Source organism: Zootoca vivipara, chromosome 3 (assembly GCF_965207765.1).
Source record: "Zootoca vivipara chromosome 3, rZooViv2.hap1.1, whole genome shotgun sequence".
NCBI classification, from domain to species: Eukaryota; Metazoa; Chordata; class Lepidosauria; order Squamata; family Lacertidae; genus Zootoca; species Zootoca vivipara.
Window position 1 is genome coordinate 82,076,189 of NC_142586.1, and position 19,045 is coordinate 82,095,233.

The window sequence follows — 19,045 nt, forward strand, 5'->3', positions numbered from 1 at the left end:
CCGCTTTCGGCCCCCAGGCCTTAGTTTGCCTACCCATGTGCTGTTAGATTAACCAGTTACACACATTACCTTTTATTTTAGCCAAAAAGCCAAGATGGAATCATTTGCTGTAAAAGCTTTTGAGGCAATAAGATTGCTGGGTGTACAATATTTGGCCTAGAGAAGAGATTAAGGGGAGGAATAATAGCAGCCCAATATCTAAAGGGTTGCCACAGAAGGCAGGAGTAGGACCTATGGGTGGGAATTGCAGGGAAGCAATTTCCAGTTAAATATTGGGGTGAGAGCTATTTGACCTGCAAAAAGGCTGCCTTGAGAGGCATTGGGCTCTCCTTTGCTGGAGACTGGGTTGCCATTTTTAAAGGCATCCAAATACAGTATTTGCATCCAGCATCGAAGATCCTGCATAGAGATCTACCTGCATAGATCTACCTCCAAGGTAACTTCCAACTCTAATATTCCAGGATTCCAATGAAAATAAAAGTATTTTAAAAAAACAAACGGTAACTGGGCTATCTTAAAAGAAAGGTTCTTCTTCCTCCTCACATAAGCAATTCCTCTTCTGAAAATGTTGACTGAGGGTACACACATCCATCATCACAAAACGAAATATCTGTAACTTTACAGTATACAATACTTGATTCTGAACTCTACATTTCCCATACAGATGAATGCACATTTGATGGGTTAACCGGCGAGCGTTCACACAGCTTAATCGACGTCTTTACGGTAACACACAGCAGTTATAATCTGCACGTCGTTCGTTATTGCTAGCCATTCCTTCCGAAACGGCATAGGAAGAAGAGGAAGCGGCACTGGAGGGGACCTGGGATTCCCCGAGCTTCAGAAGGGCCAAGCGAGAAGGAAGAGCTGTCGAAGTGCGAAGGGGAGGGAGGACGAGGCTGTTGGAGCGATCCGAGCACCGGGCCCTTTTAAGGCGGAGGGAGCAAAGGGACGCGAGGCTCCGAACTCAGCCGCTATATAGGCCTGCAAGAGGCGGTCCGCGCTCCTCTTCTGGCTGTGCCGCGATCTCTGTCGTCAAGACCAGGCCGTGCTCCAGGCTTATCTCCCGCCGTCGATCAAAGTAAGCGGGGGAGTGGGGGCTGATTTTCCCCCACCCACCCCATTCCCAAAAGAAGGGCGCCGCGTGAGGCGACGGCGGTGTCCCGAGGGATGCTGCGGGTAGAAGGGCAGAGGAGCGGCGCCGCACCTGCTTCCTCCGGGGGGCCATGTGCCCGCCGCCGCCTCTTCCTCGGCTAGGCCGGGCCCTAGACCCCCCGAAGGGTTTCCTCAGAGGCGCCGCTGACAGGACCCGCCGCGTAGACACGCGTGCGGATGGGGGAGGGGACCCAGCTCCACCCGGCCGGGGAGAAGCGCGCGCGCTCGTGGGCCTAGCCAGGCCCGATGCCCGAGTGCGTCATTCTCAGGGCCCGGAGCCCTGGCGCCTCCCGCAGCCCCTGCCTCCCTCCCTCCCTCCCTCGAGGCCTTGCGGTTTCTCTTCCCCGCGCTCGGCTTTTCTTCTTACCGGCCGTGGCTGAGCGTAGTTCCTCGCGGGGGAGAAGGTGTGAAAGAGAAGCAAAACCACCCGCTCACCGATCATGGTGGATGATGGTGGTTGCTGCTGCTACCGCTACCGCCACCGCCGCCCTAATGGCGCTCATCTTCTAACGGCTTAAGTGGCCGGTTCAACAATGGCTCGCCTGCTCTCGGACATCGCCTTGTGCCGGAAGGGAATCTGTTTAGCCTCGGCTTCCCGGGGCAGCCGGCTTTTATCCCAGATGCAGCTAAGAAAACAGCAGAAATTGGACGGGAGGGGACTTAGGTCTAGGAATTCCCATTGTTTCAACTTAGAGGTTTAAATCTTATTAATTGGGTTTTTACAAATGGCGGGCCAGTGAATGAAAACGTCGGGGAACCTAAGTCTACTGGCCCTCTGCTCTGCTGCAAAACATGTGATGCAAGAAGATGCCGGCTGGTGGCCTTGATCTAGTTCAGCCTTGCACTAATCTTGGCAGGAGATAAGTCCTTTTTCTTCGCAGGAGCCGAGGAAGAAAGATAGCGGGGTCCCTGGGAATGTTCAGTGAATCTTTCTTTGACTCTAGCGAGCTGAAGTTCAGGACTCAAATCATGCAGTGTCAGGCTAACAGGGATGGGGAACCTATCAGCCTCCAGATGCTATTAGGACTCCTACTCCTGCCAGCATAGCCACTGATCAAGGATGATAGAAGTTGCAGTCCAACAGAAACTGGAGGACCACAGCTTCTCATTCTTGCTGTAGACTATCATGTGTAGTTGAGCTACACACAGTGTCTCTGCTTCACATCTTTCCCCTTGCAAACTTGACTAGCTAGCTTTCAGGAGGTCACTACCCTGTTTCTCATATTTTAAGACGTAGTCATAAAATAAGCCATAGCAGGATTTTTAAGCATTCAAGGAATATAAGCCATACCCTGAAAATAAGACATAGTGATAGGCGCAGCAGCAATGCCGGCCGCGGCAGGAGGAGGAGGAAAAAAAATAAGACATCCCTTGAAAATAAGCCATAGTGTGTGTTTTTTGAGGAAAAAATAAATATAAGACGTGTCTTATAATATGAGAAACACGGTATCACTGCCCAGTGTTTGTAGGAGGACAACAATATGGGGATATGCCTTTCAAGGTGGTTGCAAGAATTACTGAGTTAATTTATACTAACCTCACTGAACACAAAGGTTCCAGGGTGGATCACATCAGTGTAAAATACAACACTAAAAAGAGTTTAAAAAACAAATTACAATCACAACTAGAGTGGGTCCTAGAATATATTTACCGTAAGGGCTAGGATAAAGAGATGTGTTTTCAGCATAAGACAAAAGCTATAGTGTCAGATGCACCACTGTAGAGAGGGAATGCCACAATTTAAGGGCTGCCCCACTTGAACTTCTGAGGGTGCCAGAGCCTCTGCTTATCTGAGGACCTAAGAGGATCTGTAGGGCAAGGAGGTGGTCTTTCAGTTAGTTGGGGTCGCGTTTGGGGCTTTTAACAGCAGCGTGAGCTCCATAAATTATACCTGAAAACAAATTAGCAACTGGTGAAGCTGTGGTAAATGTTAGTATCCCTGTATGATGAACCCTGTCTGAGGTATGACAATGATACTGACATCTTGGTTTGTATTCCAGATGCCTGAAGAAATCCAAACCCAGCATGGCGAAGAGGAGGTGGAAACCTTTGCCTTCCAGGCAGAGATTGCCCAGCTTATGTCCCTGATAATCAACACCTTTTACTCCAACAAGGAAATCTTTATGCGGGAGATCATTTCCAACGCCTCTGATGTGAGTATGTTGACCTAGAGTTGGGAGAAAAGAGAAGAGCTGTGCGGAAGAAGGAATAATACTTAAATCTAGAATTTAAATAATTAATTTAAATGGAGCTTCCCATTGGAACTTCATATATTTCCCAAACAGGGGTACACACTCATTAGTTGAACAATCCATAAACATTAATTAAATAGAGCATTTATACTGTCTAGGAGGCTACACTACTTTGTCAGCCATTTCTTCTAGTTGCAGAACTTGCCTGTTCTGTCCTGGTCCCCAAAACAGCAAGCTATTAGAACATTTACTTTCTTTTTTTCATATTCATAATTATCTGTGGACAAAATGAAGCCTGCTGGGGTCCTACTTTGCTTTGCAAGGCCCACCTGCCGTAACACTGCATAAGGTGTGGGGCATAGAAAGACTCAGAGGAATAATTGAGTGCCTTGTAATGTGTTCCTGGTTGTTTCTCTGCCAGTGGGGCTTGCCATGGGTGTCTTTAAAACTTTGCATCAAAGGCAAGCCCTGGGCACAATGGTATAGGTCTCCCAGTGATCCACAGAATGGCATTTCCTGGCGCCAGAGTCTAGATCCTTGTGCATTTCATCACTTGCTAGAGCCTAGCCCCCAGTATCAAATCTAACATCAGTATATTATGGAATCTATTGCACAGTCCCAAACCGATAGTAACAACTACATAACATTTTGTGCCATTTGGTAATGATTGATCTTGAAAAATTTATTTTTACAGTGGTTCTTTATGAAGAAATAGAGCCTTTCCCTCAGTGTATTTGAGTTTTCACATAATTTTATTCAGATTTAATTGTCCTGTCTTTTTAGAAAGATAAAGTTGGGATTTTTTCTTCTTCTTCAAATCAGATTACTGGTAAATGATTTCCCCTCATCTTGGCAATACTGAAAAAAGGCTTAGCACTAGGGACAAACAGATTTGATCAAGCCAACTGCTGGTATTGACTAGAAGTGAGCACCCACTTCCCATATTTTACTAGGTAAAGCATGGACTGGTTACCTTAGAAGTTCAGATTGGGACAGCCTTCCCAACCTGTTGCCCTTTAGATGTTGTTGGACTCCAGCACCCATCAGCCCCAAGCAGTGTGGCTAGTGGTCAGAGAGGATGGGAGCTGTGGTCTAATAACATTGGAGGACCACAAGTTGGAGAAGCCTGCATTATAGCATGCAATTTATTGAGAGTGGTAGGAAGGTGGACAGGTTCCTACCTTTAAAACCCTGCTGGAACAAACCAAAGATGCATTTTGTCTGGCATTTGTTTTTGTCAGTGGATTGCCAGATGCTCTCAAGATGCCCAAAAGAAGGGCATGAAGACATGTCGCCATTGTTTGCCGGTTGCTACAGAGCAGCTGTTTGTGGTTATAATGGCTGGTTATATTCCCCTTTTAAATCCCCTAAGCCAGTGGCGATTGCCACACCTTATGACGACAAATTCTATAATTCTGCATTGTGTGCTGAAATACTTACTTGGTCCTAAATCTGCTGCCCAAATTTTGTTGGGTCTAGTGTTATATATGAGAGAGAGAGAGAGAGCTCACACACAATTTCCTGTTACCTATATTTTAGCATCATGAATAATTTTATAAATCTCCCTCCTATTCTCCCTTCAGGAGTAGCTTGCCCAGCAGCAATGTTGATTGCCACTTCCTGGGAAGGGCAAGGCTGGGTGCAATGGCAGGAGTGCTGGATTGGTTCTGCTGTGTAGCCCCAACCTCACCACTGCCTAGCCCCTCTCCTTTCCCATCAACGGCAACCACTGGGAGGCTCTTGCTGTTGGTGTGCCTCACCAGTTGAGCCGCTCCTGCCTTCCTTACTGGTAGTTTATGAATAAGAGGGGGGGGGGAGGTCTTCATACTCTTCCTTCCACGAGAGCAACAACCCTGTGCCAGGTTTGCTTCTGGGATTTTGTTTAAGCAGAACCTTATGCAGAAGCAGCGTTCTGACATGGATGGATCACATTGACTCAATTTCTTCTTCTCACCCACAGAAGCAGCGTTACAGTAGGCATGTGCTAACAAGTGCTGGGGGAACTGGTTCACCTGTCCTTCATACTGCTCTGAGATTTTACTCATCCCTTTCTGAACAGGCTTTGTTCCTTCTTAAGCCTCTGGCAGAGTTTTGTTTTGACGTGATCGCTGGCTCTAGTGGACCCCTTTATTTAAAGTCCTACCTGGAAACAATGATTGGAATAGATTTCAGCATGGCTCCAGTTCAAGGGGGTGGGCAAGTGTTGGCATCACATTTCAAAATAGTCTGATATATTGGACTCTTTAATGCAAACAGATGAGAATCCAAAACAAACAAAAAGATGCCTAAGTGAAATACCCGTGGTAAAAAAAAGGGGGGGGGAGGGGGTCCAATATGTTCCAGTAGCCTAATACCGGTAGGTTTAAAGAAGTAGAAATAAGAAATCACTGTTGCAAGTTTGCTCTATGAGAGTGTTAACTTCTGTGTCATGATAAAGTCATATTTGAGCAGAATGAAGTTCTTCGTATAAGATTTATTCCTGAGGTCCAGTGGTTACCCTGTAGTTCTAGGAATTGTTTTTTTAAAAAAACAGCAAGGAATGTACTATTTATTTTTTACAGAAAAAAAATACTCCATTGTTTTTAAAGTCTTATAACAACATAAAAATGGAATTGGTGGTACAAGTAAAATGCTAACATTTTCTCTGCCCTATTTTGAGAAGTTGTTAAGAATTAAATGGATTTCTATTAGCTTTGGTCTTCAGAAGTTTCTCTTCCTTATTCATTTCAGTAATGACAAATCTGATCCCCAAGCTTTGTAAATTACATGTAATTTAACAGCAGACAAAGTGAAAGTTGGGGGGTGGGACTTAAACATCACAGGACAACTGATTGCCATCATCATTGGATATGTGGAATATAAAGTGACTGGGATTTGCATTTTTATATAACAAATTTCAAACAGCTACTTAGGGTCACAACGGTTTGTAGATCTGTAAAATCTGAAAACTGATAGCATCATGAAACATTTTGTTTGCTTACATGCAGTTCTGTGGAAGTGAAGCAGATTCTGAAATTGAGATTGTCTATTAGATCATCCCATCCTTAACTTATTTTTTCTTGTCTCATAGGCACTGGACAAGATCCGCTATGAGAGTCTGACAGATCCCTCAAAGCTGGAAAGTGGCAAAGAGCTGAAGATAGATATCATTCCCAATCCCCATGATCGCACCCTCACCTTGGTGGACACTGGTATTGGCATGACAAAGGCAGACCTTATCAACAATCTGGGCACCATTGCGAAGTCTGGCACCAAAGCCTTCATGGAAGCCCTGCAGGTGGGTGGCTGGTGGATAAGATTTTTGGAGAGGATGGAGAACAATAACTTTAGTTGACTTAAATAAGCAGAGAGACAAGGGATCTGGCATATAGAGGCATGCTTGAATTTCACATTCAAAGAAACTGGGATTCTTTAGCAGGAAAACCTGAATCTCTTACTTAACATCTATATTTGAAATTAAAATAATTATATGCAAAGTAAGCAATTTGGTGCTTTTTAAACAACATTCTGCTGGAGAGGAACAGAGAACTGTACAGGGTATCTAATCTTCTTGATATGTGGAAATTATTATCTCGTGCTCTCTTCTGGTCTTATGGTAGGGAACCTGTGCTCCTCCTGATGCCACCTGATTTAAATTCCTACAATCCCTGGCCATTGGCCATGTTCTCTGGGGCTGATGAGAATTGGTTTCCAGTAAATTAGGGTCACAGGTCCCTCTCCCTGATTTAAGAGGTAGAAGCCTGCTTTTAATATAATCAAAACTGAAGCTTTCAGGATGTTTAATCCTTTGCCTATGAATTTTCATTTTTTCACAAATCCAGCACCTCGCTCATAAGCTGCTTCATTGTTTTGCACCATTCCTATTTTTTAAAAAAATAAAATTAATTCATTATAAAGGTGTATCTAACCTGGATGTTGCCTTATTTCCTGCCAGTTCTTCATGTCTAGAACATGACTTTCTGGTCATTTAGAAACTGTGTACACATATGTATAAGTTAGCTTTCCTTTCCAGGCATCTAGTCTATCTTCTTCCATCTACAGGCTGGTGCAGACATCTCCATGATTGGACAGTTTGGTGTGGGCTTTTACTCTGCTTACCTTGTGGCTGAGAAGGTTGTGGTTATCACCAAGCACAACGATGATGAACAGTACGCCTGGGAGTCATCTGCAGGCGGCTCCTTCACTGTCAAAACTGACCATGGTATGTGATGGCAGATGCCCCCAATAGCAAGTGATCAAGGGGTTCTCAAATGCTGTCTTGAATTAGAAGTAGAAGGGGGAATGTGGCAGTCTCATACATTACCCAAAAGTAGGAACCATAGTAATCCTTTCTCTTCTCTTCTTTTCTGTCCTCTGCTGGTGAGATTGAGAAGTAACTGCAAAAAAATACTTGTTACCCAGGAGACCTTTCGGTCACTTCCAAAAGAGCACGGAGATTGGGACATCATGGTGCATCAGCACATTGTGTGCTGGTCCCAGAATCCCTCTGCTGTGTTGATGGGGCTTCCCACATCATTTACAGTGCATTTGGGATCTCTGTTTTTCTGGTTCCGTGGGGCAGATTGAGCGTGAAGTGACATTTTTCACTTTTAAATAATATTTTATTATTCAGAATGTATTAATAGCATCTCTTCTCCACCACAGAATTCTCAAAAGCATTCCCATAAGGAAATAAAAAAAGAAACCATAATTATCTGTTGATGCAAGAGATACAAAATAAATGCATTATCTGTGTCACCTCATGCTTTTCATATTTCTGAGGCAGCTATAAATAGGTGTCCTTGCATATTGTCATTAGATGCATAGCTCGAGTTTACAGGGAGGAAATGGCAACGCTAGTTGTCAATCAAGATGTTGACCCAGTGTGCGACAGCTGTAAAAAACACAAATTCCATACTAGGATCATTGGGAAATGAATTGAAAATGAAACTGCCAATATCACAAGTGTCGTTATAAACATCTGGAATGCCTCTGAAACACTGAGGGAAAGTTGCGGCATTTGGGACTTTTTAGTTTAGAGAAAAGGCAAGTAAGAGGTGATATGATAGAAGTTTGAAAAATTAAGCATGGTATGGAGAAAGTGGATAGAGAAATGTTTTTCTCCCTCATAACACTAGAACTCCTGGGCATCTAATGAAACTGAATGTTGGAGGTCTGGGGACAGGAAAAAAGGCATCCATTCACATAGCACAAAGATAAACTTTGGAATTTGCTCCCACCAAAGCAGTGATAGCCACCAACGTGGATGGCTTTAAAAGAGGATTGGGCAAGTTTGTGGAGTCTAAGGCTCTCAGTGGCTGAGGGAGAGCACTCCTGTTCGTGAATTTGACACAGGCATCTAGTTAGCCACTCTGTGAACCGGATGCTGGACTAGATAGGCCATTGGCTTGATCCAGCAGGCTCTTATCTTCTTTCTAGTAGCCTCATAGGTTTCCTCTGAACAATCTTAGGCTGCATATGTACACTTAAAAAAAAGTTCTTGCCAATTATAAGACCTACGACTTGCTCTTAGAAGATAAAAATATCAACCTCTCCAAAACAAGGACCACCTCCCCTGATAATGGCCAGTCTTCCACCTGGAAATATTGGCTCTGACCAGAAACACTTTCTAAGGAACCACAGAGCTGACATGGCCGCCTAGAGTCTCCCACCAGCCTTCACCAACCTAGTGCTCCCCAGATGTTTTAAGACTGCAGCTCTGCAACCCAGGCTTAGTTCCTCTTGTTCTTTGTTTTAGGTGAACCCATTGGCCGTGGTACCAAAGTGATCTTGCACCTGAAGGATGATCAGACTGAATACCTGGAGGAACGTCGCATCAAGGAAGTGGTGAAGAAGCACTCTCAGTTCATCGGCTACCCTATCACCCTCTATGTAGGTATACGAGAGGAGCTGCTCCAGGGGGGTCAAAGGAGTTTCATTTCCACAGCCCCCTTTAGGTCTATGGTGGAAACTGTTCCACATTGTGCTGCTGTTGGAGTGCTAAAGTCTCTCCATGAAGGAGAGCCCAGGCATGGTATGTGAAGGAGGGAGAGCTGGACTATTCATATACTGCCTGTACTTGTAGAGCAGTCCTGCAGCTTTTGAAACGGATTTTATAGGAGCATTGTACTGGCCTGTGGCTTAGACTGCTGCTGATGTTATTTATTGAATTTCGTTTCAGACCAGGACCCACCTTAAACACAAAAATGGATTTGGGAATCCGTTTCTTAATTTTTGTTATATATTTGTATTGCGGTAGTGCTGCTGTTAATGAGCCACCTTAAAACAGGCCATGACCCAATATTGGGTCCCGACACACCAGCTGATGGGTGAAGTCTTGCATGCTTTAAAGTGTTGAGGGTGCTAAAGTAAGTGCCTATTGCAATTTCAAATGTGGCTTCACTTGGGAAGCATTGTCATGTGTTACAGCGTAGAGCACCTCCATCCTGTAGTGGGCTTTTTAAAAAGTTCTGCCACATCTTGGGTTGTGGCCTGGTCACAGGCCTGAGAAAGCAGTGGCCACATTCTAGATGGTAGTGGTGTTTTGAAACTCTGCTCCCTTGACTTGCGTGAGAAGCAGAACGGCCATACTCTACCTTGTGGAAGTATAGGTGTGAAGTTGGCAAGACAAAGGGTGCCTCTCTGTGTGCATGCACACAAACTTCATACATGGTACAATAATCCCCCTTCTCTGAATATGGCCCATGCCCAGGTTTGACCTTTTTAACTTTAACCCTCTTGATACCTGCAGTACAGTAACAAGCTTATCTTCTTGCAGCTGGAGAAGGAGCGTGAGAAGGAAATCAGCGACGATGAGGCGGAGGAGGAAAAAGTGGAGAAGGAGGATGAAGAGGCAGCCCCCAAGGATGAGGAGGAGAAGCCCAAGATTGAAGATGTGGGCTCAGATGAAGAGGAGGAAGGTGGCAAGAGCAAGAAGAAGACCAAGAAGATCAAGGAAAAGTACATTGACCAGGAGGAACTGAACAAGACCAAGCCCATCTGGACCCGAAACCCTGATGACATCACTCAGGAGGAGTATGGCGAGTTCTACAAGAGCTTGACTAATGATTGGGAAGACCACCTGGCTGTTAAGGTGAGAGTGGTAGATATCTCTCTCCTGATATCTACAGTACTTGGTTCTCTGTATTGAGCAAAGGCCCAGAGAAAGTAGCAGACGAGATGGCAATACAGGGCAGCAGCGTCTGCTAACTAAGAAGCTGAGCACTTAAGTAGGGTTTCCATACATCTGGAATTTCCTGGACATATCCGGAATACTGTGGTTGGCAGCAGTGCCCAGGCAGAAATTGGCAAAATGTCTGGAAAAATCCAGATGTATAGCAGCCCATGCTGGCAGTGTTGTTTTTCCATTTAAAGAAAAGCTCATCAACTTTGCCACTGCCAAGTAACCTTTTATGTCCATATTTTTGAAGTATGGCAACCTTAACTGAAGAATGAATGCATTATTATGTGAAGGGGATAGAAGAGACCGCTTCATGGAGGAAGCAGCTTGCAGTTCTCCACTGCGATATATTTTCTAACAGCGTGTGTCACTAGGTTTCATTGGAGTTGTCTGCACCCATTCATAGCTGCCCAGTGGGTAGAAGTATAGCAGTATGTTTTAAAATATTAACTGAAGTATCATTGAAAAGTTTGAAAAACAAACAAACAGACACCCTCAGGCTAGAGGGGAGAGGGGTCTCTTGAATGAAATAAATGGAACTTGCTGTATGGCTGCCAGATTCCATGCTGGGGCAAGTTTTTGTCCATTTCCAGCTGTGTTCTGGGTTGCAAATGAACAGGTGCAGCTTCTCTTGTCCATATAGCACTAATGGAATAAGTGGCACCTGTTGAACTCTATTGGGGAGCAATAAATTCTAGCACGGTGGAGCTTCCTCTTGCCTAGCAAGTTTTGCCAGGAATATCTAACAAGTCCAGTCCACACAGAAGTCTTCCTATGGTACTTTTGCTGCCAGTGTGTGCTTTCCCCAAAGGGCTGCTCACTAGCTCATTTGATGTTCCCAAACTTCACAGCACTTCTCTGTGGAGGGGCAGTTGGAATTCCGGGCGCTTCTCTTCATCCCACGCCGGGCCCCATTTGACCTCTTTGAGAACAAGAAGAAAAAGAACAACATCAAGCTCTATGTGAGGCGCGTCTTCATTATGGACAGCTGTGATGAACTCATCCCAGAGTACCTGAGTAAGCTCCCTCTCTCTGCTCCTGCCTTACCTTACTTAGAATATTGGGCTGTTTTTATCGCCCTTGTTTGACCCATCTCTGCAATGCCAGTATTGAAGTATCATTTCATTTTGGTTTTTCAAACTCCCAAAACAAGGTAGCATCGCTGATCATGTAAGGTTGTGAGCTACATGGTGCAGGGTTAGGCCTGGGAGTCATCTAGCCACATATCTAACTGTGGTATTGGCAGTTCCCCAGGATCTCCAGCAAAGACCTTTTGCCCTCTTGCTAGCTATGCTATGCTAGGAGGGGTGGAGAAGTTGTGCTCTAGATGCTGGTGGACTACAATTCCCATCATCCTCAACCATTGGTCATGTTGGGTGGAGCTGATGGGAATTGGAGTGATCTCTAACGAAGCTGTATCTCCCCCCCCCCAAGCCAGCCTGGCTTAGTGTACTCATTTATCTTCCTCTGCTATTTGATTAACACCCACCCGTTCATCCCTCTCCTTCTTTGGAGGTCTTTAAGCAGAGGCTTGACAGCCATATGTCAAGAATGCTTTGATGGTGTTTCCTGCTTGGCAGGGGGTTGGACTGGATGGCCCTTGTGGTCTCTTCCAACTCTATGATTTTATGATTCTAACTGTGGCTGGGGGGGGGGTAGTGCAAGGGGATCAAAACATAGGTTAGCTCCCTTTGTGCAAGTTCTCTTTGCGCTGTTCTTCCCAAACACCTGAGGCATTTCCGATTGGGCACTGTTTCGCTTATAAAATGCTTTCATAGGTTGGGATGAAATACTACCTGGCCTAACCTCCTGCCACCCACCCGTTCATCCCCTCCTTTAAAAATAATAATACTGCACAACAGTGGTCCAAGAAAGAGAATCAAACCATACAGCAATTCTATGGAAAACCAAACCATATGAAAATCTGCAGGATAGAGACTCTGAAGATGAGCAAAGCCCTTCTGCTGAGTTCTGCAAAGGGCACTTTGGGGGAAGAATGAATTGCCATGCATGGTATGTGTACACACTTTCCTGTCCCTTCTTCCTGGATCACTCACATAGAACGAAGAAGTGGTACTCCCTTACTCAGATTACCTATCATTTGTCATGGCTCGTTTAGTCTCTGATTTTATTTCTTCCTTTTCAGACTTCATCCGGGGTGTAGTGGACTCCGAGGACCTGCCCCTGAACATCTCCCGTGAGATGCTGCAACAAAGCAAGATTCTCAAAGTGATTCGCAAGAACATTGTCAAGAAATGCCTGGAGCTTTTTGCAGAGCTGGCGGAGGACAAAGAAAACTACAAGAAGTTCTACGAGGCCTTCTCCAAAAATCTCAAGGTGAGAGCTGACCAACCCACTGTCTCAGGCTGGATTGAGCACAGTAACTTGGCAGCAAAACAATCTGTTGCAGTAGAATTTCTTGCTCCTGACTTCTTCTACCCTGTTTAGTTTAGTTTTTAATTATGGGAAGTGTACTTAAAAAAACCAGTTCTAGTCCTCATGATTGTGAAAAGGCTGGGAAATCTTTAGGCCATAAGCATCTGCTCAGAAAAGAGGAGAGTGAAGCGAAGCAGTAATTTTAGATTATCAGAAAGCTTAACTCTAACCTGAACACCTGTTGCCCTGCATGTCCGTTTATTAGCCTGGCCAGTTGGGTACCTATTTATTTAATAAATGAGTCCAGTTCTTCTCTCCCCCACCAACCTGGGTTGGGCTGCCCATCTGTCAATCAGATCAAGTGACATTTTTTGCCCACACAATTTGGAATCCATAAATGCATCTAAAACATCTTTTGCCCATAGCTGGGGATCCATGAGGACTCTACCAACAGGAAACGCCTGTCAGAACTGTTGCGGTACCACACTTCCCACTCTGGCGACGAGATGAATTCCCTCTCCGAATATGTGTCCCGTATGAAGGACAACCAGAAAAGCATCTATTACATCACAGGTAAAGAATACCTGCTGTCAGGACAAAGCTGATCAAACCTTGTCTCCTCACAGTGGAATGATGATTCCTTTTAGCAGGAACCTGGGAATTTTATTTCCACTGAAGTTGCCTTGGCTGCTCTGGCATCAATTTATGAGCTATTTGTGCCTCTAGTCAATTCTCCTTAATAGATTACCTTCCTTGGATCTTCTTGGGGTGGTGGCTCTTTAATTGAAGAGTGATTGAAAACCCAAGTCTAATCTTCATGACTCCAGAGACACGAGCCAAAAACCTCCAACTTTTAATTAAATGTGAATTATTTTACACATATTTGCCCCCCCATTTCAAAATTTTAAGAGTTCCAGTCTAATTTCTCAGTGCATGATAAAAAATGGGAAAACATACCTTTCAAGGTTCTAAATTGCACAATCCCCATGTGTGCTGATTAAATTTCGTAAAAGGGAGGCACATTTATAATAGGAATTGAAGCTTAGATTCTGCAAGTGTAGACCCAAATCTAGCTTGATTTGCTCTGTGCTGGAATATTGGTCTCTATTAGAAGATAAACTTGGTGCCCTCTGTTTGACGGTTGGGTGCAAAAATCTCCTGTTTTGATACCTTCCTAGTCTTGCCAGGTTTGGGGGCCCCATCCATAAGGCTTAGCAAAATGCAAGACTAGCTGAAACATGCTTGTTATGAGAGCAGCATTACTCTTTTTAAAAAATGGATCTTTGTTGGAGCCCATGATGTGCAGCCTGATGTTAGTGCCTTTAATCTCTTGTGCTGCAGGTGAAAGCAAGGAACAGGTGGCTAACTCTGCCTTTGTGGAGCGAGTGAGGAAACGTGGTTTTGAAGTGGTGTACATGACAGAGCCCATTGATGAGTATAGTGTCCAGCAGTTGAAGGAATTTGATGGCAAGACCTTGGTGTCCGTCACAAAAGAAGGGCTGGAGCTGCCAGAGGATGAGGACGAGAAGAAGAAGATGGAGGAGAGCAAAGCCAAGTTTGAGAACCTTTGCAAACTCATGAAGGAAATCCTGGAGAAGAAAGTTGAAAAGGTGAGTGTGCTATGTCCCTTTATCTGCCTGACCACACACATGTGCCAAGAAGGCAGAGGGCCTTCTTGGTAGTGGTGCCCTCCCTTCAGATGTCAAGGAGAATTACACAACTTTTAGAAGACATCTGAAGGGAGCCCTGTATCAGGAGGTTTTTAACGTTTTTATTATATTTTTAGATGTGCTGTAAGCCACCCAGAGTGGCTGGGGAAACTCAGCCAGATGGGTGGGTTAATAAACGTTTTTTGATGAAGGCTTATGATTTGGCATCTGGTGTTTTATCTAGGTGACGGTCTCAAACAGGCTGGTCTCCTCTCCCTGCTGTATTGTCACCAGCACCTATGGCTGGACAGCCAACATGGAACGTATCATGAAGGCCCAGGCCTTGCGAGACAACTCCACCATGGGCTACATGATGGCCAAGAAGCACCTGGAGATCAATCCTGACCACCCCATTGTAGAGACACTGCGTCAGAAGGCGGAGGCAGACAAGAACGACAAAGCCGTCAAGGACCTCGTGGTGCTGCTCTTTGAGACAGCACTGCTTTCCTCTGGCTTCTCCTTGGAGGATCCACAGACTCACTCCAACCGTATCTATAGGATGATCAAGCTAGGGCTCGGTGAGTTGCTGGGAGATGGGGAGCAGCAAAGCCTATTTCTTCTGCCATTGAGGGGATGGGATGTGGCCAATTAAGAAGTTTATAGCCTTTTTGTGACCCTGATGCATTCAATCCTGGGCTTGTCAAAAAAACTTGGGTTTTTAGGCCTCAGGAAGGTCCAATTTACTTGGTTACTCTACCCACAAATGCACACTCATTCTTCTCTAGCCTCAGGGGAAACGTCGTGGCAGTGGTGGTGGGAACGTGAATGTGGGTTAGTCACATAGAATTGTGACATTGTTGTGCAAAGGGCAGGAGAGGTATAGCAGTGGGGAGTGTTTTTATAAGTGGGGCCTGGTGAGCTGAAGGATGTGAAATTGCCTGCAGCTGGTGTGGAAAGCAGACTTGGAACCTAAATGTCAATTAATTTTGGGAGTACCAAGAAAGGATTCCAGCCTGTAACAGGGTGGTGGATGTGAAGGTTTGAGAGCCCAAGCTAAGATTGGACCTTTTCCATGACTTTGCTACTGATGGAAGTGTCTGTTCTCTCAGTACCTGCCCCCCAGCATCTACATAACTTTGTCGCACCTTTCCAGGCTGTTGTAAGCATTACTGAGATTACAGTGGATATTGGCAATGTTCTTTAAGTCTGCCCACTTTTTCTAAAAATTGTAGATATATATACCTAAGGAGCTTCCATTGAAAGGCTGACAAGTCTTTGCTTTGTTACTGCTACATATGTGGCTTTATTAAAGCCCCGTTTGGGCACTGAAACTACTTGTATGTAAGCAAACCTGCAGGGAGAAGCAGCAGGTCATGACTCTAAACCCTCCACATGCTTGAGGACAAAGGCCTAAAGTGAGGACCCTTCTCTCTTTATGGAGGCTCCTCACTTCAGGCCTCATGCTTTTGGAGGGCTCCAAACTGAGTACAACCAATGTGCCACAGGGGGCAGGATGATTGCCTACAAATGAGAAAGGAATGCAAGTCTCATCCTACAAATGAGAAAGGAATGCAAGTCTGGCTCTTAAAGAGACCCTTTCTAGCCTAGAACGGCCTAAAAATGATTTTCTATTGCACACTTAACTATTTCAGGGATTGATGAAGATGAGGTTGCTGCTGAAGAGCCTAGTGCCGCTGTCTCTGAAGATATTCCCCCTCTGGAAGGAGATGAGGATGCCTCACGCATGGAGGAGGTGGATTAAAAAGAGGGCGCTGACCTCCCCCTCTGTCTTGCCCCCATCCATTCCCTGCACCATCGCCTTGCTCAGGAAGACTGGCTCCGGCAGTGCTCTGGCATGCCTTCGTAAGCAGTCTCTCACTACCTTCCTGTATAATTGGTAGCCAGTGTGACAAGGGGTCTCCACACCTATTTGATCTGTCTTTCTGCTTGTTTAGAAAAAATGCTGCTTTAGGGGAAAGGGACCGGCCCACTGGTTTTAGGTTTTCCCTCCCCCCATGCGGGTTTTATCCTTTTTCTGCTGGGCCACCAAGCATCCATCCTACCATAGCTGAGGTGAACACAGTGAATGTCCTCCCCACTAATAGAGCAGTGAGTTGACTCCTTGCCTCCCTTCCTCACTGCTGCCCTTTGTCCTCAGAGAGCAGGGACTTGTACTCTTGTTGGCTGTTTGTATTTGGTTTTGTTTTACTGGAATTAAAATAACAAAGAATGTGGTTTACAATGAAGTGGTATTGTGATGGATTTCTTTTCTTGTGAAGCACGTGGACCTTGTCACAAACTGGTGCGGAGAGCCATACCCCCCTCCAAGTCAAGAGTGGAAACTGGTTCCTACTTCAGGTGTCATGTGCCAGAACACCCCAACCTTCTTGAGCTTGTGTGTACATGTGGAATTCTGATAAAGTGTTGGGGGCACTCCAGCCTCAAAATGGCTGCCACAGGCAGACTCAAAGTGGCTCCTCTTGCATTTGCATATTTACATGGAGTATTCCCCTAAGCCAATATCAAACTACAATCTTGACATCTAAAAGTCCTAGATCCAGTAGTTGTCAGTGCAAACATTGGATTCTCAAAACAAATCCTTATGATCTTTACAAAGATTCTTCTGCAAATTATAAATGAATTAAAGCTGCATGGCATTGGTTTTTACACTGGGCAGAAACCATAGCTGCCAAGTTTTCCCTTTTCTCGTGAGGAAGCCTATTCAGCATAAGGGAAAATCCCTGTAAAAAAGGGATAACTTGGCAGCTATGGCAGAAACATGTCATGGAATATCACTGTAGACCTCAAATGTGATCGGTTGTTTTTAGGCGATTCCTTGTGGGCATACCTTTAAAAAACATAGGTGCCAGAGTAATAATGTTCCTCATGGTGCCCCCCAAGCCCCCACCCTGGAACCCACATTGCTTCTTCCATTGCCACATTCATGCTGGTTAGAGGGCATATTGAGATAACAGAGTGTGGAGGAACGGCTCTGAGCAAGAACAAACCTCCAGCCATTCAATGTTTAAATGGGTTCAGGTTCTCATGGGTTCTAGGTCTCTCTTGGCCTTGGTGAGTGCATGTGTTTTATTGGCACCATGTTTGGGAATCCCAACTGTAGGTTGTTATGGGAAGCATCTTTGGGTGCATTGAGTGAAATGGTGTCATAGTTGCTTTTGGAAACACACTTACCCATCCCTGCTCCCCATTGTCATTGTGGAACAAGATGACTTATTTTCAAGTCAATTCTTTTGTAGAAAAATCCACCTGCTTAGTTTCGTCTCCTGAAGGTGGTAAGACTATTTTGACATGTTCAGAGACTCTCTTAAGTAGTCAAGTTTCTTACATGCGTCTCTTTACTGGCATCTGCTCTGCAGCAGGATTTGTCAACTGCTTTGGGATTGTGGGCAAGGCACACCCTGCAGGCATGCATAGTTACATATGCATACAATACAATCCTGCTGCCAAGCCTGCTTCCAGCAGGGGGTGCTGATGGTTCAGTCTCATGGAGGGAGAGTCCAGAGAACATTCCCTTCACTGGCTTTGCTCCAGGCCCTTTGAATGCTAGCCAGAATGTGTTCCTGAACTGTGAATCTTGCTTGCCTGGATGTAAGTGGGGGTTGTAGAAACCTATCACAGTTGCAGATTCCTGCATGCATTGCAAGGGGTTGGACTAGATGATCCTCAGGGTCCCTTCCAACTCTATGATTCTAAGAAATGTACTTTGGCATAGCTGGAATATAGCAAAGGGTACAAAAGTTAAATTGCTTTGCCCACTTTTGCCTCCAGCCCTGCCCACTAACTGGCAGATAGTCTCTGGAAAGTTGCCCATGGCTCTCTGTCTCAGTCCTGCTATAAAGGGTAGATTACACAAGGCATCATCTGCTGCAAGAGCAGGGATGTAGCAGCCATCTACCGTATATAAAGCTGTTATTCTAACGTACAATTCCTTGTGGGCTAGAGAAGATTGCTGAACCTATCTTCCTCCCCCGACCAAACCCTGTACAATGATCAACCGATCCATGGGCAGAGTTGCTTCAAAGAGCCCTTCAAAACCAGCTTATTGTCAAGGTTTTGCCATCACCTGCCTTCATTGTAACATCATACAACCCCCACCTAACTGCCCAATTTGGCCCATGGGATAGTGTGTTCCCCACCCCTGCTAATAAGCTTCATTGAACAAAGGGACTTGTACCGGTACAGTGTTTCTCCGAAAATAAGACACTGTCTTATATTTATTTTTCCTCAAAAAAACCCACTATGGCTTATTTTCAGGGGATGTCTTATTTTTTTTCCTCCTCCTCCTCCTGCTGCGGCCGGCATTGCTGCTGCGCCTACCACTATGTCTTATTTTCAGGGTATGGCTTATATTCCTTGAATGCTTAAAAATCCTGCTATGGCTTATTTTATGACTACGTCTTAAAATAGGAGAAACAGGGTAAGTAAACAGGCACAGAATTACTCAAATTTGCCTTCCTGACAGCTAATTAAGGAAGTACCTTGTGCTTCTTGCT

At 45.0% G+C, this 19,045-nt stretch overlaps 1 protein-coding gene across 1 annotated transcript; it reads left to right on the forward strand.

Moving 5' to 3' along the window:
- The first annotated feature begins 1,021 nt into the window (after window positions 1-1,021).
- Window positions 1,022-16,777, forward strand: HSP90AB1 (heat shock protein 90 alpha family class B member 1). Its single transcript, XM_035108165.3, has 12 exons — window positions 1,022-1,081; window positions 3,156-3,308; window positions 6,418-6,624; window positions 7,389-7,548; window positions 9,085-9,218; window positions 10,105-10,419; window positions 11,358-11,523; window positions 12,653-12,843; window positions 13,308-13,455; window positions 14,224-14,492; window positions 14,776-15,109; window positions 16,184-16,777. The coding sequence occupies exons 2-12, from the start codon at window positions 3,156-3,158 to the stop codon at window positions 16,291-16,293; spliced, it is 2,187 nt and encodes a 728-aa protein (XP_034964056.1). The 5' UTR covers window positions 1,022-1,081; the 3' UTR covers window positions 16,294-16,777.
- Window positions 16,778-19,045: the final 2,268 nt, after the last annotated feature.

What these genes read in the sequence shown, in the direction of transcription:
- HSP90AB1 (XM_035108165.3), top strand. Translation starts at nt 3,156, where the DNA reads ATGCCTGAAGAAATCCAAACCCAGCATGGCGAAGAGGAGGTGGAAACC. An exon ending in CCTTCATGGAAGCCCTGCAG is followed by an intron (nt 6,625 to 7,388) that starts GTGGGTGGCTGG and finishes TTCCATCTACAG; the next exon opens with GCTGGTGCAGACATCTCCAT. An exon ending in AAGACCACCTGGCTGTTAAG is followed by an intron (nt 10,420 to 11,357) that starts GTGAGAGTGGTA and finishes CAAACTTCACAG; the next exon opens with CACTTCTCTGTGGAGGGGCA.